Source organism: Eleutherodactylus coqui, chromosome 11, assembly GCF_035609145.1.
Source record: "Eleutherodactylus coqui strain aEleCoq1 chromosome 11, aEleCoq1.hap1, whole genome shotgun sequence".
Classification (NCBI taxonomy): domain Eukaryota; kingdom Metazoa; phylum Chordata; class Amphibia; order Anura; family Eleutherodactylidae; genus Eleutherodactylus; species Eleutherodactylus coqui.
In genome coordinates this window covers 111967029-111982808 of record NC_089847.1, presented here as the reverse complement: position 1 = coordinate 111982808, position 15780 = coordinate 111967029, and the positions used below count along the sequence as shown (strand labels likewise).

At 44.6% G+C, this 15780-nt stretch overlaps 1 protein-coding gene across 1 annotated transcript in view; it reads right to left on the bottom strand.

Annotated features, from left to right (window-relative positions):
* The window catches only part of PRRG4 (proline rich and Gla domain 4), a 35054-nt gene extending 31094 nt beyond the window's left edge, over positions 1 to 3960 (bottom strand). The window contains exon 1 of the mRNA XM_066583244.1: positions 3729 to 3960. Within this exon, the coding sequence (XP_066439341.1) occupies positions 3729 to 3769 (41 nt within the window). The 5' untranslated portion in view covers positions 3770 to 3960. The remainder of the gene's footprint in view (positions 1 to 3728) is intronic.
* Positions 3961 to 15780: the final 11820 nt, after the last annotated feature.

The following is a 15780-nucleotide window of genomic DNA, read 5'->3' as shown; positions in this document are numbered from 1 at the left end:
CGCTCTTCTCGAGTAACTGCTTAGTGATCCGAGCAGGCTCGGGTGGGCTGCAGGGGTGAGCGGGGGGAAGACAGAGATCTCTCTCACTCTTCCCCCCGTTCCGCTCCCCCACCTTACCGAGTAGGCTCGCTCATCTCTAATGACTAGTATACCTTCTACATTTTTGCATGTCTTTGCACATGAAACTGAAAATAACAGCTAAACATATAGGGTAAAAGGCACCAAAATAATTCTAGGGCTGTGCTTTAATGTGCTTGTGGTTGTCCAGGAGTCAAAGTAAAATCTAAAAATAAGGAGTACTCACCTCATTTAGTAGCTATCAATCCAGTACAGGAGTTCTGGTCCCTACGACTTAGCACAGGAGTCCTGGTCCCCACGACTTAGCACAGGAGTCCTGATCCCTACGACTTAGCATAGGAGTCCTGGTCCCTATGACTTAGCTCAAGAGTCCTGGTCCCTATGACTAAGCTCAAGAGTCCTGGTCCCTATGACTAAGCTCAAGAGTCCTGGTCCCTACAACTAAGCTCAAGAGTCCTGGTCCCTATGACTAAGCTCAAGAGTCCTGGTCCCTACGACTAAGCTCAAGAGTCCTGGTCCCTATGACTTAGCTCAAGAGTCCTGGTCACTACGACTTAACTCAAGAGTCCTGGTCCCTATGACTTAGCTCAAGAGTCCTGGTCCCTATGACTTAGCTCAAGAGTCCTGGTCCCTACGACTAAGCTCAAGAGTCCTGGTCCCTACGACTTAGCTCAAGAGTCCTGGTCCCTATGACTTAGCTCAAGAGTCCTGGTCCCTATGACTTAGCTCAAGAGTCCTGGTCCCTATGACTAAGCTCAAGAGTCCTGGTCCCTATGACTTAGCTCAAGAGTCCTGGTCCCTATGACTAAGCTCAAGAGTCCTGGTCCCTACAACTAAGCTCAAGAGTGCTGGTCCGTACGACTAAGCTCAAGAGTCCTGGTCCCTACGAATTAGCTCAAGAGTCCTGGTCCCTATGACGTAGCACAAGAGTCCTGGTCCCTAATACTTAGCACAAGAGTCCTGGTCCCTACTACTCACCACAAGAGTCCTGGTCCCTACTACTCACCACAAGAGTCCTGGTCCCTAATACTTAGCACAGGAGTCCTGGTCTCTACCACTCAGCACAAAAGTCCTGGTCCCTACCGCTCAGCACAGGAGTCCTGGTCCCTACCGCTCAGCACAGAAGTCCTGGTCCCTACCGCTCAGCACAGGAGTCCTGGTCCCTACCGCTCAGCACAGGAGTCCTGGTCCCTACCGCTCAGCACAGGAGTCCTGGTCCCTACCGCTCAGCACAATGCGATGCGGGAAAAAAAACACGCCCTGTCCTATCTTACGGTGTTCCTTTGGAATGCATCGCCCACTCAAGTGCAATGCAAGGTTTCCCATTCAAAACAGTGGGAAACACTTGCCGATCCTAACAGGATCGCTACTTCCTTGAAGCAATGTAAAGCGCTTTTTGACACAAAAATGCCTCGCATGCGCAGTAAATCGCACGTTCCTAAGCGCATTATTGGGATGAGTTTCACGGCCTAAAATTGCGCTTGCCTGTGTGAAATTAGCCTAAGGCTATAGTCCCATGCAGTAGATCTGCTGCGAACGTTTCTGCAACTGTTCCATTCATCTGAATGGGGCTTGAAAAAAATCCTACGAATGCTGTAGAAATAACCTATACAGCTGAAGAGCGGATTCAGGCGGGCGCGGTTTTCTCCCCTTATACTGCCATCATAGTTACAGCCGTATAACAGACCAAAACGAAACCACGGATCTCTATGGGATTTCAGTAGTTCCGTTTTCACCAGCTCTTTTACCGCCTGTCCTCCCCGCGAGTAGTTAACTATGTGTGGGGAATATCGGGCAGCCCTTGTCTTCTTGTGGTCATTTTCAAATTTCTGTGCTCTGGCACGGAGCTTGAACAGCCAGCGAAGGGGAAGGGATTCCTCTTGTTCAGGAGTGACCACGCTCTATGCCGGTGAGCGTAGTGGTGCTTACGGCAGTGGGAATAAGCCAGAATGGGGTGGGTTTTGAGGGGTGCAGAACTATTAATTAGACTTGGACTAGATTACTGTATGCCCACCATTAAAAAAACAGAACCGTAACAGAACAGAAGCAAACTGAACTCAATGGGAAAAAATGGAAAGGACAGTCGGAATTCACATGGAAAGCCCTAATGCAGATATGAACGAGTCTTTATACCGGGGAAGAGGACATATGAGAGAAGTGTTGTCTTAGGCCTCATGTCCACAGTAAAAAGAAGATTTAAAAGCGTTTGTCCCGCACGCGGATCCGCGCCCCATAGGGATGAATTGGACACCCGCAGGTAGTTAAATACCTTCGGATGTAATTTTCCCCTTGAGGCGCGGATTGCGTGTGCGGGAAAAAAAACGCGGCATGCTCCATTTTAGTGCGGGTCTCCCGCGGGGACGGCTCCCGCAGGCTTCTATTGAAGCCTATGGAAGCTGTCCGGATCCACGGTACACCCGCGCCTGAATTTCTGCTCTCCGCGCGCGGGAGAGCAGGAGTTTAAAAAAATTGGAGTGCCCGGTGCATGCGCACGGCACTCTACAGGCGTGCCGAGCACATTCTTGGGCCGAAGAAAGAAGATCCGGCTGCGACGGAGGGCAGGTCCGCAGTGTCCGAACAGGCGAGTAAATTCTTCTTTTTAGCCTCCTGTCCGCGGGAATGGAGGGACCCGCTATGGATTCTCCATGAAGAATCCGCGGCGGGCCTGATTTTCCCCGTGGACATGAGGCCTTAGGGACCTTTCACAGAATTATGCAGCTAAATCCACAGTTGCGGAATTTCACATCAAAATCCGGATTTTGATGCGTGTTTACAGGCAGGTTTGAAGCCATTGTCAATTTCGTATCAAAATCTGCAGATTTTGGTGCAGAATTTACGGCGGCTTTCGGTGCGTCGTGCAGCTTATTCTGTTCCTTAGGAGGAAAGTGAGGATATACAAACCTGTGGTTGAGCAACATTATTGTGTCATCCAGCACATGAATTCCTCTTTACAAGACCCTACAGTGATTTATGATGGGCCAAGGAAAGTTTATGTCTACTGCAGTTATCAAACATCATGCTCGGCAGTGCATGCTGGAGTCTGTAGTACTACAGCCACTAGGGAGTCAGACAGTATGTAAGACATTTATAGTTTGGCAAGGCCTGTTAACCCTAAAGCCACCACAAATCCTTTACCATGAATAGCAATAATCCATACGGTAACACAGTACACTATTCAGTACATCAGAAGTAACTCCTATTTAAAGTCATAAATCATGTGCATATAAGTAACCTTGTGCACCAGATTCATCCCCCCCCCCCCAATTAAAAGTCTTCTGCTGTTAGCAGCTATGGGTTGCAAGCAAAGTAGTCCGCCTCCCTCAGTAATTAGTAGTTATAAAAGCCTTCATTTGTATATTATTAAAACTATCTATTTTAGGGGGTGGCAAACTGGGCAGCTGCCCGGGGCCCCTCTTTCCTTACGCTTAATTATAATGCAAGCCTGTCCATTGCAAGCATTGACTGTCAATCTCATTCACTGTTTCCAAAGGACCCCATGCTGAGAAGTTTTTTAAAGTCTTCAAACTTTTCATAGATGAGCTCCAAAGTATATTCCGAATATACTGTACGTATGTTATTTCTGCCATATACTATATATTCTATATTTCTTTGTCTTCATGAGTACATTTGTATTCGTAATGCTGACTTACCTCAATATTGGGGTCCCATTTACATTGTTGAATAGAGTCATCAGTACCCGGAGTCCTGTGGTCTTAAGAGGGGTGCACACACTTCTTTCCTCCAAATCTCCCAACTTCTGAGTAGAGACCAAAGTCAAGGCAATGGGGTTCACAACAATTCCAAAGCGTGTATACTTCTCCGTGCCATAGGCTCAGACTAGACAAAGCCTCATCTACTCTTACACCAGGAAGTCAAGAAGCAGATGACTCCTCCTGCAGTTACCTGCGCTGTCTTGTGATGTCTGTGTCACCGGAAAGGTATCTATTAAACATGATTAGGAAAGGCAGCTGTGATGTCTTATAATCCCTACGTATGACTCTATTACATATCATAAGTTCATAAGCCAACAATGCAGTCATGAATATGGAGGAATATCATGGGACAAAAGCAAACAATGAAGGCAAATACCAACAATAGAATATATACAGCTGCTGTACAATCACTGGTTAACGTTTGCAGACTATTGAATTGCAAAGTTTTATAGTGACATAAACTCTTTAAAGGGATTGTGCCCAGATTAAAAGTTGTGCCCTAGCCAAAGGATAGGCAATAGCTTTCAGGTCGGCGGGCATTCGACTGCTGAGCCCCTTACCGATCCTGATAATAGGGATTCCAAAGGTCCCTACATGACAGGAGCGGCAGTCGAATAAGCACGCTATTGCTCCATTCATTTCTGCAGGAGATAGTTGAGCACTTGAACTCTCCTATGTTACGTGTGCTGCTGGGATCTGTAGTTGTAAGCTTCCCAGCGTCACATTCCCTCACGGGGTTAATTGGTTGAGCTGGCTGGGTGTGGTACTTCCTGCTAGCCAATCTCCTGGGTCTGTGCTCACATATAAACCCAGCTCCTGGTCAGTCTCTGTCTGGTGTTCATGGTGAGCAGTTATGAATCCTTGTCTGTTGAAGTTTGCTGTGTGATCTGTGTCTTGCTGGTTCAAGTCCATTTGTATGTTTAAATTCTGTCAGTTTTGTGTCAGCTTGCTGTGTGACTTGCTATCTGTGTCCTGTCCTGTTGCAGTGTGCTGTGTGAACTGTGTCCGGTTCTGCTGAACTCCTGGTTAGTGTAAGGACTAGCAGTATAACCAGGAGCCGTGAAGTGGCCCGCTAGCTTTCACGTTTTGTACAAAATGTCAACTAATACCTGGTATTTATATTCAGCTTATCATCTGTTACTTGTGGTTGCATTTTGGCTGCTGTATGCTGTGTATTCCGGCTCTGTGTGTCCTGTTGTACAGTCCCTGTCATGTGGCATGTGTATGTATCCTGTTCTGGTGCATGGCTCCTAGGATCAGCTAGGGCCCAGATCTGAAGACCGCTGGGCTGCCCTTATTGGGGCAATGTCCCCGCTTAGGTAGGGCCAGGTCAACCTCCCGGTAGCACAGGGTCAGTTTGCCAGTAACCCGTGTGCGTACCCAGTCGTCTTTGGTCACGATCGTGTGGGCCCCGTGCTTAGTTTGCCCACATGATCGTAACATCCTACAGTATCTTTGCAGTCCTATGAAATGAATGGAGCAATGACGCTCATGTTTAAGAACCATGAGGACACCTATTCATGGGTTTGGTGGGGACTGACAACTGGGATCCCCACCAATCTAAAAGTTATCCCCTGTCATGTGGATAGGGGGTAGCTTTAATCCTGGCACAATTTTTTCCGTATGTTCTTTATGTTACCCACTCATATCTCCCCTCTATTAGCCATAGCTGGAAAGCTGTGAAAAGAGTGATCACTGGAAGTTAACTTCTGTAATTAGGTACAAATTTCTGTGTGACACAACTCTAGCAGAACTGTAATTAGTTGCACGATGCACCCGGGGCAGATGTCCCACCTCTTTTGCCAGGTTTCCCAGATCTGTGGGCAATGGCAATTATATCTATCTCCAACTATGATAATGCCTTTTAGTGCCTCACCTGTAAATCTGTTCTTACCCAGCTTTCCAAGGCTTAGTTAAACCTTGGAAATGATTACTTGCAATAGGACTCATTGACCCCCATACATTATTGATTATTTTCTTCGTTCCAGGGAGAAACTTTATTTACTTCCTTGTTCTAGAATTTTCTTAAACATTTGTTGTATTTCTTCAGTTTTATTATTGCATAATTAATAATAATGCAGAACTGTTTTAATTACACCCTGTGCAGTTATATAGAACAATGGAGCTATCAATGTTACTCAACATGACTGAGACATAAGTATATGGTTTTCTTATATTCAGTAGTACAGACATCTAACATGACTCGATCAATAGATATGCTTGTAATATACGAGTTTCACTCTACTTTATAATGTACTATTAAGTGCAACTACATGATAGTGTTACATTACATAGAGTAGTGATATAAGACATAATATCTGCTAACCAGAGGCGTAACTTGAAGCTCCTGGGCGCCAATGCAAAAGCTGTAACGGGGCCCCCAACTATAACACTTTATTCATAGTACTGGGCTCCCTATATGGAGAAGAGAGGCCTTATGGGCCCCCCAAGGCTCCTGGGCCCGGGTGCAAACGCATCCCCTGCACCCTCTATAGTTACGCCCCTGCTGCTAACTTCGAAGATCACAGGGCAGGATACTTTATAGTTCCCTAATTATTCATTATACCAGTCAAGGCCATAGTCACATTCTAGTTGCATAAGCAGCACTGACAGTGAAGCTTCACCTTTGGAGCCATATTATATAATACAGAACTGTTTACCCAGCATTGACATATGATAATAATAGTATTGGAAATTCCTGACACTTGTCCTGTAATTCTGGGTGCAGTATACGGAATATAGGCTGCCAGAGGACTCCAGACTATGGGCTAATGCAGGGGTACAACAACAGAGAATACAGAGGTACGACGTATGAGGACTTGTCTGTTTCATAGCAAACTGTAGTTTTTAATTGGTACCATTTTTTTGGGTGCATTTAGTATATTGTATAACTTTTATTAGTTTTTTTTAAAGATCAGAGAGAGAAAACGCATCAATTCTGGCATTGTTTTTTTCTTACAGCGTTAATCATGCAGCATAAATGACATTATACCTTTAATTTGCAGGCTGGTACGATTACGACAATACCAAAATCATAATTGATTTTTTTTTTAGAGTTTTCAACTTTTACACAATAAAAATCTTTTTTGGGGGGGGAAATGTATATATTTTTTAACATTGCTGCATTCAAAGTCCCATAACTTTTTATTTTTCCATGGACGGAGCTCCGAAGGGCTTATTTTTTTGTGTGACGAGCTGTAGTTTTTATTGGTTCGATTTTGGGGTACATACGGCTTTTTTGAACTCTTTTATTGTGTTTTAAGGGAAGCAAGGTGAAACAAAATAAGCATTTTGCCTACTTCTTTTTAGGGATTTTTCTTTACGGTTTTTGTCGTGCAGGACAAAGAGTGTGTTTGACTTATTGTACAGGTCATTACGGATACAATGATTCCAAATATGTGGGATTTTTTATACAAATAGGAATAATGAAAAAAGAGGGGTTTTTGTAATTTTTTTACATGTTTTTTTTTATGTCACTATACAGGACTTGAACCATAAAAGCTATGATTGCTATCAATGCCTCATTGCTTACAATAGCGATCACAGGCCTTGGCAGGCCTGGACACCAGTGTTTGGCATCCAGTTGCTACAACCCATCGGCCCCGATGACGTCACAGAGGGAGCATGCTCCCTCTGTAAACCCTTGAATGCATTGATGTACATTGATCATGGTAGGGGGTTACCAGCAAGGATCGGGGATCGTCCTGTTGCGTTAAGTGCACCCCAGCCAAGAAATAAACTTATGTCCTCTGGCATTAAGGGATCAATAGCCATAACAAGTTTTCTCAGTGAGACTATAAATACTTATACCCGTGGGAGTGGGAGTTATGACACTGTGTATTGAGCAATATCTGCAAGGGAAAATGGGGTTGTGTAAGAGGAGTTAATGAGTAAACATGGGGCGGTGATGTATCTATAAGAATCTAGTTCAGTCACATATTTAGGGATATGAGTCTGGTGGCCCTGAGGCTTGTCAGCCAGTGGGGGCTCTGAATGCAGTGTCAGTATAAAAGCAGTAATGTCATATATTGTCCATAAGCACCTGCAGTTTACAGACATCAGGTTTCATGTAGTTGGTTGTCTAGCTTCTTATATGGCCCAATATTGGGCAGGAACATTCACCTGAATGTTCGTTTGAGTCTCAGGTTACAGAAAAAAGGGCATATGATTAGCCCACAAACGAGTAACAGCTTGTCTGTTGGCTGATCGTATCTTTTCAGAAAGCTTAAAAATGTTCTCCTGTCAGGGGCACACCTCCCAGGAAGACCTAGAAAGGCTGTATGAGGATACGTGATTGAATTCATGATGGCTCGTCCAAATACAGGCAATCCTCTGCCATGTGTGAGTGATAGGAAACGAACGCTGGTCAGCATGCTTGGTGATTGGCACTCATTACAATGGGCCAGTTCTTGTCTAAAAGTACCATAAACATGTGAGATATAGCAGCTTTATGACCAATCTTTGTTATGACCATAGTTCTTCTAGCCTTACAGGTTCTTGGTGTATTGGGCTTTTTCAGGATCTAAAGGGGTTGTCTCATGAGGGCATATGGGTGTCATAGAAGGGAGTCCTCTGCTTTGGACCTATGATCCTCTTCATGTATTACCTGATCAGCCATTTATTTGAAGGTGAGGTATGTGATGCTACATTTCTTCTGTAGTGGCCAAATTTATGGTTAGAAATGCCCTCACTTTGTACAGATTCCTCCTTTTTGGGTCCTCATGGCCACTATGCCTCTAACTTTCATGGACTGCCTAATGGCCAACAGCTAGAAGTGTTTAACATGCATGTCACGCAATTCTTGTATAGGTGACTAACATGGTTCAAGGGCAAGTCTTTGTATCAGTAAGGGTACCATCCTTTTATTCTTAAGTCACCCTCAGGACATAGATACAGTTTCATTCAGGGGCGCACCGTCCATGTGGCTCAGCAGAGGACAAGGACCTGTGACTATGATCATGTGACACAAGAGGGAGAGCTTTATATAGAAGAGAAGAAAGGTGAGAAGTGGTGTATATGATGGGATCAGAATTACCAATTAGGAAAATGATGGGTCAGTATAATTGTACATTACAACGTGCATCCCGGATCCTGCAGGACAGTCTCGTATTTCGGACGCTGTCCTGGGAGACATGCCACAAGTCCCAATTTCAACTGTATCCGCCTTAGGTCACAGATACAGTTGAATACAATGGTGGAGCACAAAGCCATCAGCTCCCTGTTCCACTATTCATCTTGTTACCTACAGTCCGCAAGTTGATAAGTGGCAGACAGTGCAGCTCTGCGTTCCCAATGATGTTACTGATGGACCAGGATGAGGTGATTCCTGACCCAGCACTTCCCACACTTCAACTATTAGTCACTGACCACCGCGTCCTAATTGTCAGGAGGGTAGGTGAGGTGGGTAGGGCTATCAGTACTGTGAGGAGGTCAATAAGCAGCACGGTTACTGACGGGGTCACTAAGGGGCACGATTACTGTGAAGGGGTCGTTAAGGGGTTCGATTACTAAGAGGGGGTCTCTAAGGGGTACAATTACTGTGAAGGAGTCATTAAGGGGTATGATTATTGTGAGGGAGTCACTAGGGAGCACAATTACTGTGAAGGGGTCATTAAGGGGTGCGATTACTAAGAGGGGGTCGCTAAGGGGTACAATTACCGTGAAGGAGTCATTAAGGGTTATGATTACTGTGAGGGAGTCTCTAAGGAGCACAATTACTGTGAAGGGGTCAGCACCGGCCCCATTGAAAACAATGGGAGAACTCCGCGTTCCTCAGCCGCGACTGTGATAGCCGTGATGAGGAAATCCTTCACCCCTTCAGTGATGCGAAGCTGTTTCCACAAGAAAACGCATCGCATCCAGGGGTTTCACATGGATTGCGAGGGCGATGTCGGGCCGTGAAACACGGCACGATATCGTCCATGCCACTTTTAAGCCGGCCTAACAGACGTTATTACTGTAATGGGGCACAGAGACTGTGGCTTAAAAAAGGTGTGACTTAATGCTGAACAATGTGCCATAGTGCGATACGCAGGCTGCAGTAGTTGTCCCTCTTTCCATTGGCTAAAAGTAGGGAGCTATGCCTCTATCCATAGGGATTGTTGTGTAACTAACTTGCATAATCAGCTGGCACTTTACCTTGATGTTGCAATCAGCATCGGAAGGAGTCAGCTGCCGCTTACATAATTAAAGAGCACTGAAATGTATCTTTATGTCCTGATCACTGGCGTTACTATAAGGGATGCAGGGGATGCGGTTGCACCTGGGCCCAGGAGCCTTGGGGGCCCATAAGGCCTCTATTCTCCATATAGGGAGCCCAGTATTATGAATAAAGCATTATAGATGGGGGCTCTTTTACAGGTTTTGCATTGGGGCCCAGGAGCTTTAAGTTACGCCTCTGGTCCTGATATTGCAGATAGGGTCCTATCTTGTGTTTGCACTCGAAGACTATTGCAGCCCGTCAGACCACGGTGAGGCAGGCTGCACTCATGGTGGTTACAGGGGCTATACTGCTTTCCCTTACCAGCAGAAGGCAGATGTGGAGTCTGAAAAACAATAAATTGGCTTTTGGATTTTTGAGCCACCTGTCAGGCACAGCAAGATGTCGATTGTCAAGTTTGTGACGCCAGTCCGTCTACAGGCCTGTGCCAGACAAAATAATAATAAAAATGGGAAAAGAAAATAACTTTTCCTTTCCCCTGAAGTGCAGTGTGGTACCACAGTGCAGATGTTGTGGCGGTGGGAAGGGACTCCAGGAGGCAGGATGAACAATAAAACCATAGAATACTTTATTCTTCTTTGCAGGAAAAGGGTTTTTAACATTTCATTTACATTAGCATTACATTATCCTTGAGATAGACATTACTTAGGCAATGCAGTTACATCAATTTGAATGAGTGCTGGCATGAAGTGCAGAAATCACATCTGAAAACTGATGGGCTCTTTAGTAGTAAATAAGCATGGGATCATTTCTGTCCTCTATGCTTTGCCCTCCTGCTTCTCTCACTTTCTTCTTTCCTATTTCTTTAGGTATGAAGCTTTTCTGCAGCTAGTTACTGTTACTTTATTCTGTTCCTTTATTATCCTTGTCTGTTTCTTTTTTCTCTACTCTTCTTATCTTAGTACAACTATTACTTTCTATAGCTCTCTTCTTCAATTCATATGCAACTTTTGTACTCACATTACTCCTTCCCACCGCACTGGCTTCCTCCATCTCTCAAGGCTGATCTCCTCTCTCCTTCTCCTGGTCTGTACAACTCCCTCTTTTCAACTCCTCCCCTCTCTTTTATCTGAAGTCTAAAGACCAACCTGTGTGTTGGTGCTATCCCCCAATCCCAGGGCAGCTACTTTCTATATGGCTAACTGACCAATGGGGCAAGACTAGGGTTTCCTAAGCATAGAGTGAATGTAAAAACAACCAAACTTTACCTTAAAGTTAAACACACCTAGATAAAAATTCCACAGTATTATTATAGAGTGTACAACTCCTGTACAATACACCATGTTTTCCGTACTGATGTGTGACCCAACCAGGTCCTAGGTAAAATCCCCGCCCTGTCCAGTGCTGCTTGCATATTCATCAGAATATTTTCACTTTAAGCTTTGGAAAATCTGTATGAGCATTGTAGATTTCCCAAATCCTGTCCACACGCTGCAGAGAAAATACTCAGTGTAAATTGACCTGTGTTGAAGATTTTAACCCTTTGCAATCCAATTTTGGTTTCAGGGTTTCCTAGGGGGCTTTCTCTTTCTGCTATTATACAATGGTGCCATCTACTGGCTAGAGCCAGTACTGCGGTATGGGACATGCTGGAGAGGCCCCCGACAACAGAGCGGCCAGTAATATACAGTAAGAATACCCTGCTGGACATCTTCTGACATCGCAGCTGAACGGCCTTCAATCAGAATGTCTTCAGACGTCAGACAGTGGGATTGGAAAGGGTTAACCCCATAGTGACGGCCAATATGCCTTTTTACTGGCCTCACTAATGAGCTTCTCCTGCTCTAACTGCCAGATGCAGAGATCTCTAACCTCAGATCCTGGTGACCTCTTACATGCCACAATCAATAGCAACTGCAACATGTAAGCAGATAACAGGGACTGGGGGCTTTTTCTGTTCCCCATCGGCACCCCACAGTGTTAACACAAGGTACCAATAGGTTCCCATGGCAGCTGCAAGCCTGACAAAGGCTTCCATGTCTGTGATGCAACTCAGCCTATTAGACCCTTCCTCCAGCAGTGTCTAATAGGCTGCAGTCATAGGCTTGGTAGAATGCACTGTATAAGTAATGCAATGTACTATCATATACATTTTGTTTCAATCTCCTCCCCCAAAAAATGTAATAAAAGTTCTACAACACATTACATGTACACCAGAGTAGTGCCATTAAAAAATACAACGTGTACCCAAAATAAGCCCTCATATGGCTATGTCAACAAGTCATGGTTCTTGAAATGTGGCGATGACAATTACTTGTTCCTTAACCCCTTAACGACCGGGCCATAGTGTTTTTACGTCCTGCAGCTGCAGGACGTGTATGGAGGGAGGTAGCGCCGCTATCTCCCTCCATACAGCGCGGGCGTCAGATGTTTATGACAGCTGACACCCGCGGGCAATAGCCGCGCTCGGCCGTTCGCGGCTATTAACCCTTTAAATGCCGCTGTCAATTCTGACAGCGGCATTTAAATCCCCCGAACGCTGTTCGGGGGTCCCGCACGGACCCCCGCGGTGAGATCGGGGGAGCCGTGCAGGTGTCATGGCAGCCGGGGGCCTAATGAATGGCCCCAGGGCTGCCTTAGCAGACTGCCTATCAAGCCATCCACACAGGGTGGCTTGAAAGACTGCCTGTAAAAAAGCAGTATGACGTAATGCTATAGCATTACGTCATACTGCAGGAGCGATCAAAGCATCGCATGTTAAAGTCCCCCAGGGGGACTTCAAAGTAAAGTAAAAAAAAAAGATCAATAAAGTTTTTTAAATTGTAAAAAAAAAAAAGTTATAAAAGTTTAAATCACCCCCCTTTTGCCATATCTATTATTAAAAAATCTAAATCATAAAATAAAAATATGTATTTGATATCGCCGCGTCCGTAAAAGTCCGATCTATCAAAAAATAAATAAATAAAGAACGCCAGAAATGCATTTTTTTTAGTTACCCTGTCTCCCAGAAAAAACGCAATAAAAAGCGATCAAAAAGTCGTATGTATTCCAAATTGATACTATCGGAAACTACAGGACATCCCGCAAAAAACGAGCCCTCGCTCAACTACGTCGACAGAAAAATAAAAAAGTTATCGCGCGCACAAAATGACCGCAGAAAATAATTGAAAAAAATTTAATATCTTAAAAAAAAAATACAAGTACTACAGCAAAAACAATACTATATAAGTTTGGTATCATAGTAATAGTACTGACCCATAGAATAAAAATATCAGGTCGTTTTTGTTGCAGTTTGTGCGTCGTAGAAACAGGACGCACCGAAAGATGGTGGAATGTCATTTTTTTTTCCATTTCTCTCCGCTAAGAATTTTTAAAAAGTTTTTCAGTACATTATATGGTACAATAAATAGTGCCATTGAAAAATACAACTCGTCCCGCAAAAAACAACAAGCCCTCATACAGCGACGTCGATGGATAAATAAAGGAGCTACGATTTTTTAAAAGGGAGTAGGAAAAAACAAAAATGGAAAAAAGCAAAAAAGCCCGGTCACTAAGGGGTTAAATAAAAAAAATTGGCTCATAACAAATGAGCATGTCAATTTATGCTGCAGATTTTCATCACGGCACAGATTTCACTTCTTCAAATGAAGAGATAAAATCTGCAGCCTATTCACACCATGACAGGATGTCCCGTCATCTTAGATGTCAATATCGGACTGTCTAGCCCATTCTATCTACGTGTGCGGCTAACATGATGTGTGAACCTGACTGCGGCTTACTGAATATTCCCTGATTAACTCTTTGTTTCATCTTGTAAAGGGCAAAACATATCAGGTATGAATTTTGGACTTTTGATGTGCAGAGTCTGAGCAGTGGACACCAGCCTAGGAGACATAGGGGTAGAGTATGGGCCTTGTCACAGGGCTCTACCGTCTCCCACCCAGAGGGTAACCAGGGACACGTCCAAGAGGCCGAGGACAGCCTATTAAATAGGGGTAACCCAACTGCGGTACACCTTAGTCTTTTGTCACGGGTGACCCCAGCGTTCCGTCGGCTGCGGTGAATTCCAGAAGATGTAATTAAGAGTCCACACACACAGAGTTGACTTTTAAAGGCTGAACCGGGAACGGTTGGTAAAGTCGTTTACTTGAAGAACTTGAAAAAACTTGGAAAATAGTCCATAACAATTTACATCCACTGGCAAGACACTGAATAACTTTTATTGACAACTGGTTAAAATTAGGGCCACATAAATCATATAACAAACAAAGACGAACGTGGACTAACAACATGGATCGTATGACGTGACCCAGTGATCAGATGATATGAGGGTGTCGATTCCCCTCTAGAGGCCAGTCAGGTTAACCCCTATTGACAGTATTAGGGGACTGGGTCACCGGTTTGTAGCGGCACGTCACAATGCGAAGAGTTGGTCAGAACGTATCAGGTTTCCAGTTTAGGAGAACAGGGTACCTGTCAGCTGGTTTCCAGCCTTTAATCATAAATTGAGGTACCCTGTTCTCCTAAACTGGAAACCTGATACGTTCTGACCAACTCTTCGCATTGTGACGTGCCGCTACAAACCGGTGACCCAGTCCCCTAATACTGTCAATAGGGGTTAACCTGACTGGCCTCTAGAGGGGAATCGACACCCTCATATCATCTGATCACTGGGTCACGTCATACGATCCATGTTGTTAGTCCACGTTCGTCTTTGTTTGTTATATGATTTATGTGGCCCTAATTTTAACCAGTTGTCAATAAAAGTTATTCATTTTAATTTTAATCTATATCTGTGAAGGGCGCTTCTACGACCATATAGATTTGGAATACCACTGTGATTACTGGCAAGACACTGGTGCAGGAGGACTTGTAGTGTCACAGAGACAAATCACGGGAGGACAGAGGGATTTCACAGGCCTAGTTATCTGTGGGTCTCTGTTCGCGGCCACTGTTCCTCTCACTCTATACTGGTACACACTCACGGGCTAGAACATGCACTCAGCGCTGCACGATGGCTCTCGCAGACTTGCGACTCTTCTCTTGCTCCTTAGTGACGAGGCAAACTTAGTGGACCTTAAAACTATTAATACTAAAATGTAACTTTTATTACTATTGGTTAAAATAATGAAGGACAAACAGGTACATATATTTAGAAAATAGAAGCCGCGCTTTACTCCTTTGATATCGGGATCGTGAAATAACGTCCTGATCACATACTTGGGTAGGTGCAATGAAATCACAAATATGATATCTACGCATAGTGCATGATATTAATATGAAAAAATAAAACATGTCATTGGGTATCAGTGTCATTTATTTCATAAGGACAATGATCCACTAGGATAATAGAATGACACTAAATGCTAGGTGGAGCTAGTCCATTTTTTGACTGAGGACTTATATGACAAACAAGTAGTGCTTAATCACTGACAGTGACAGCTACTGGTGCAATCACCAACTGAGAACTCAACTTAAAGGGGTTGTCTCACGCTGAAACATTTTTTTTTTTAATTCAATCGCGAGACAAACCCAAGGGATGGGTTAAAAAAAAAAAAAGTTTATTACTTACCCGAATCCCCGCGCTGCGGCGACTTCTTTCTTCCTTTACCAAGATGGCTGCCGGGATCTTCACCCACGATGCACCGCGGGTCTTCTCCCATGGTGCACTGTGGGCTCTGTGCGGTCCATTGCCGATTCCAGCCTCCTGATTGGCTGGAATCGGCACACGTGACGGGGCGGAGCTATGAGGACCAGCTCTCCGGCACAAGCGGCCCCATTCATCAGGGAGAAGACCGGACTGCGCAAGCGCGTCTAAAAACGCCAGAA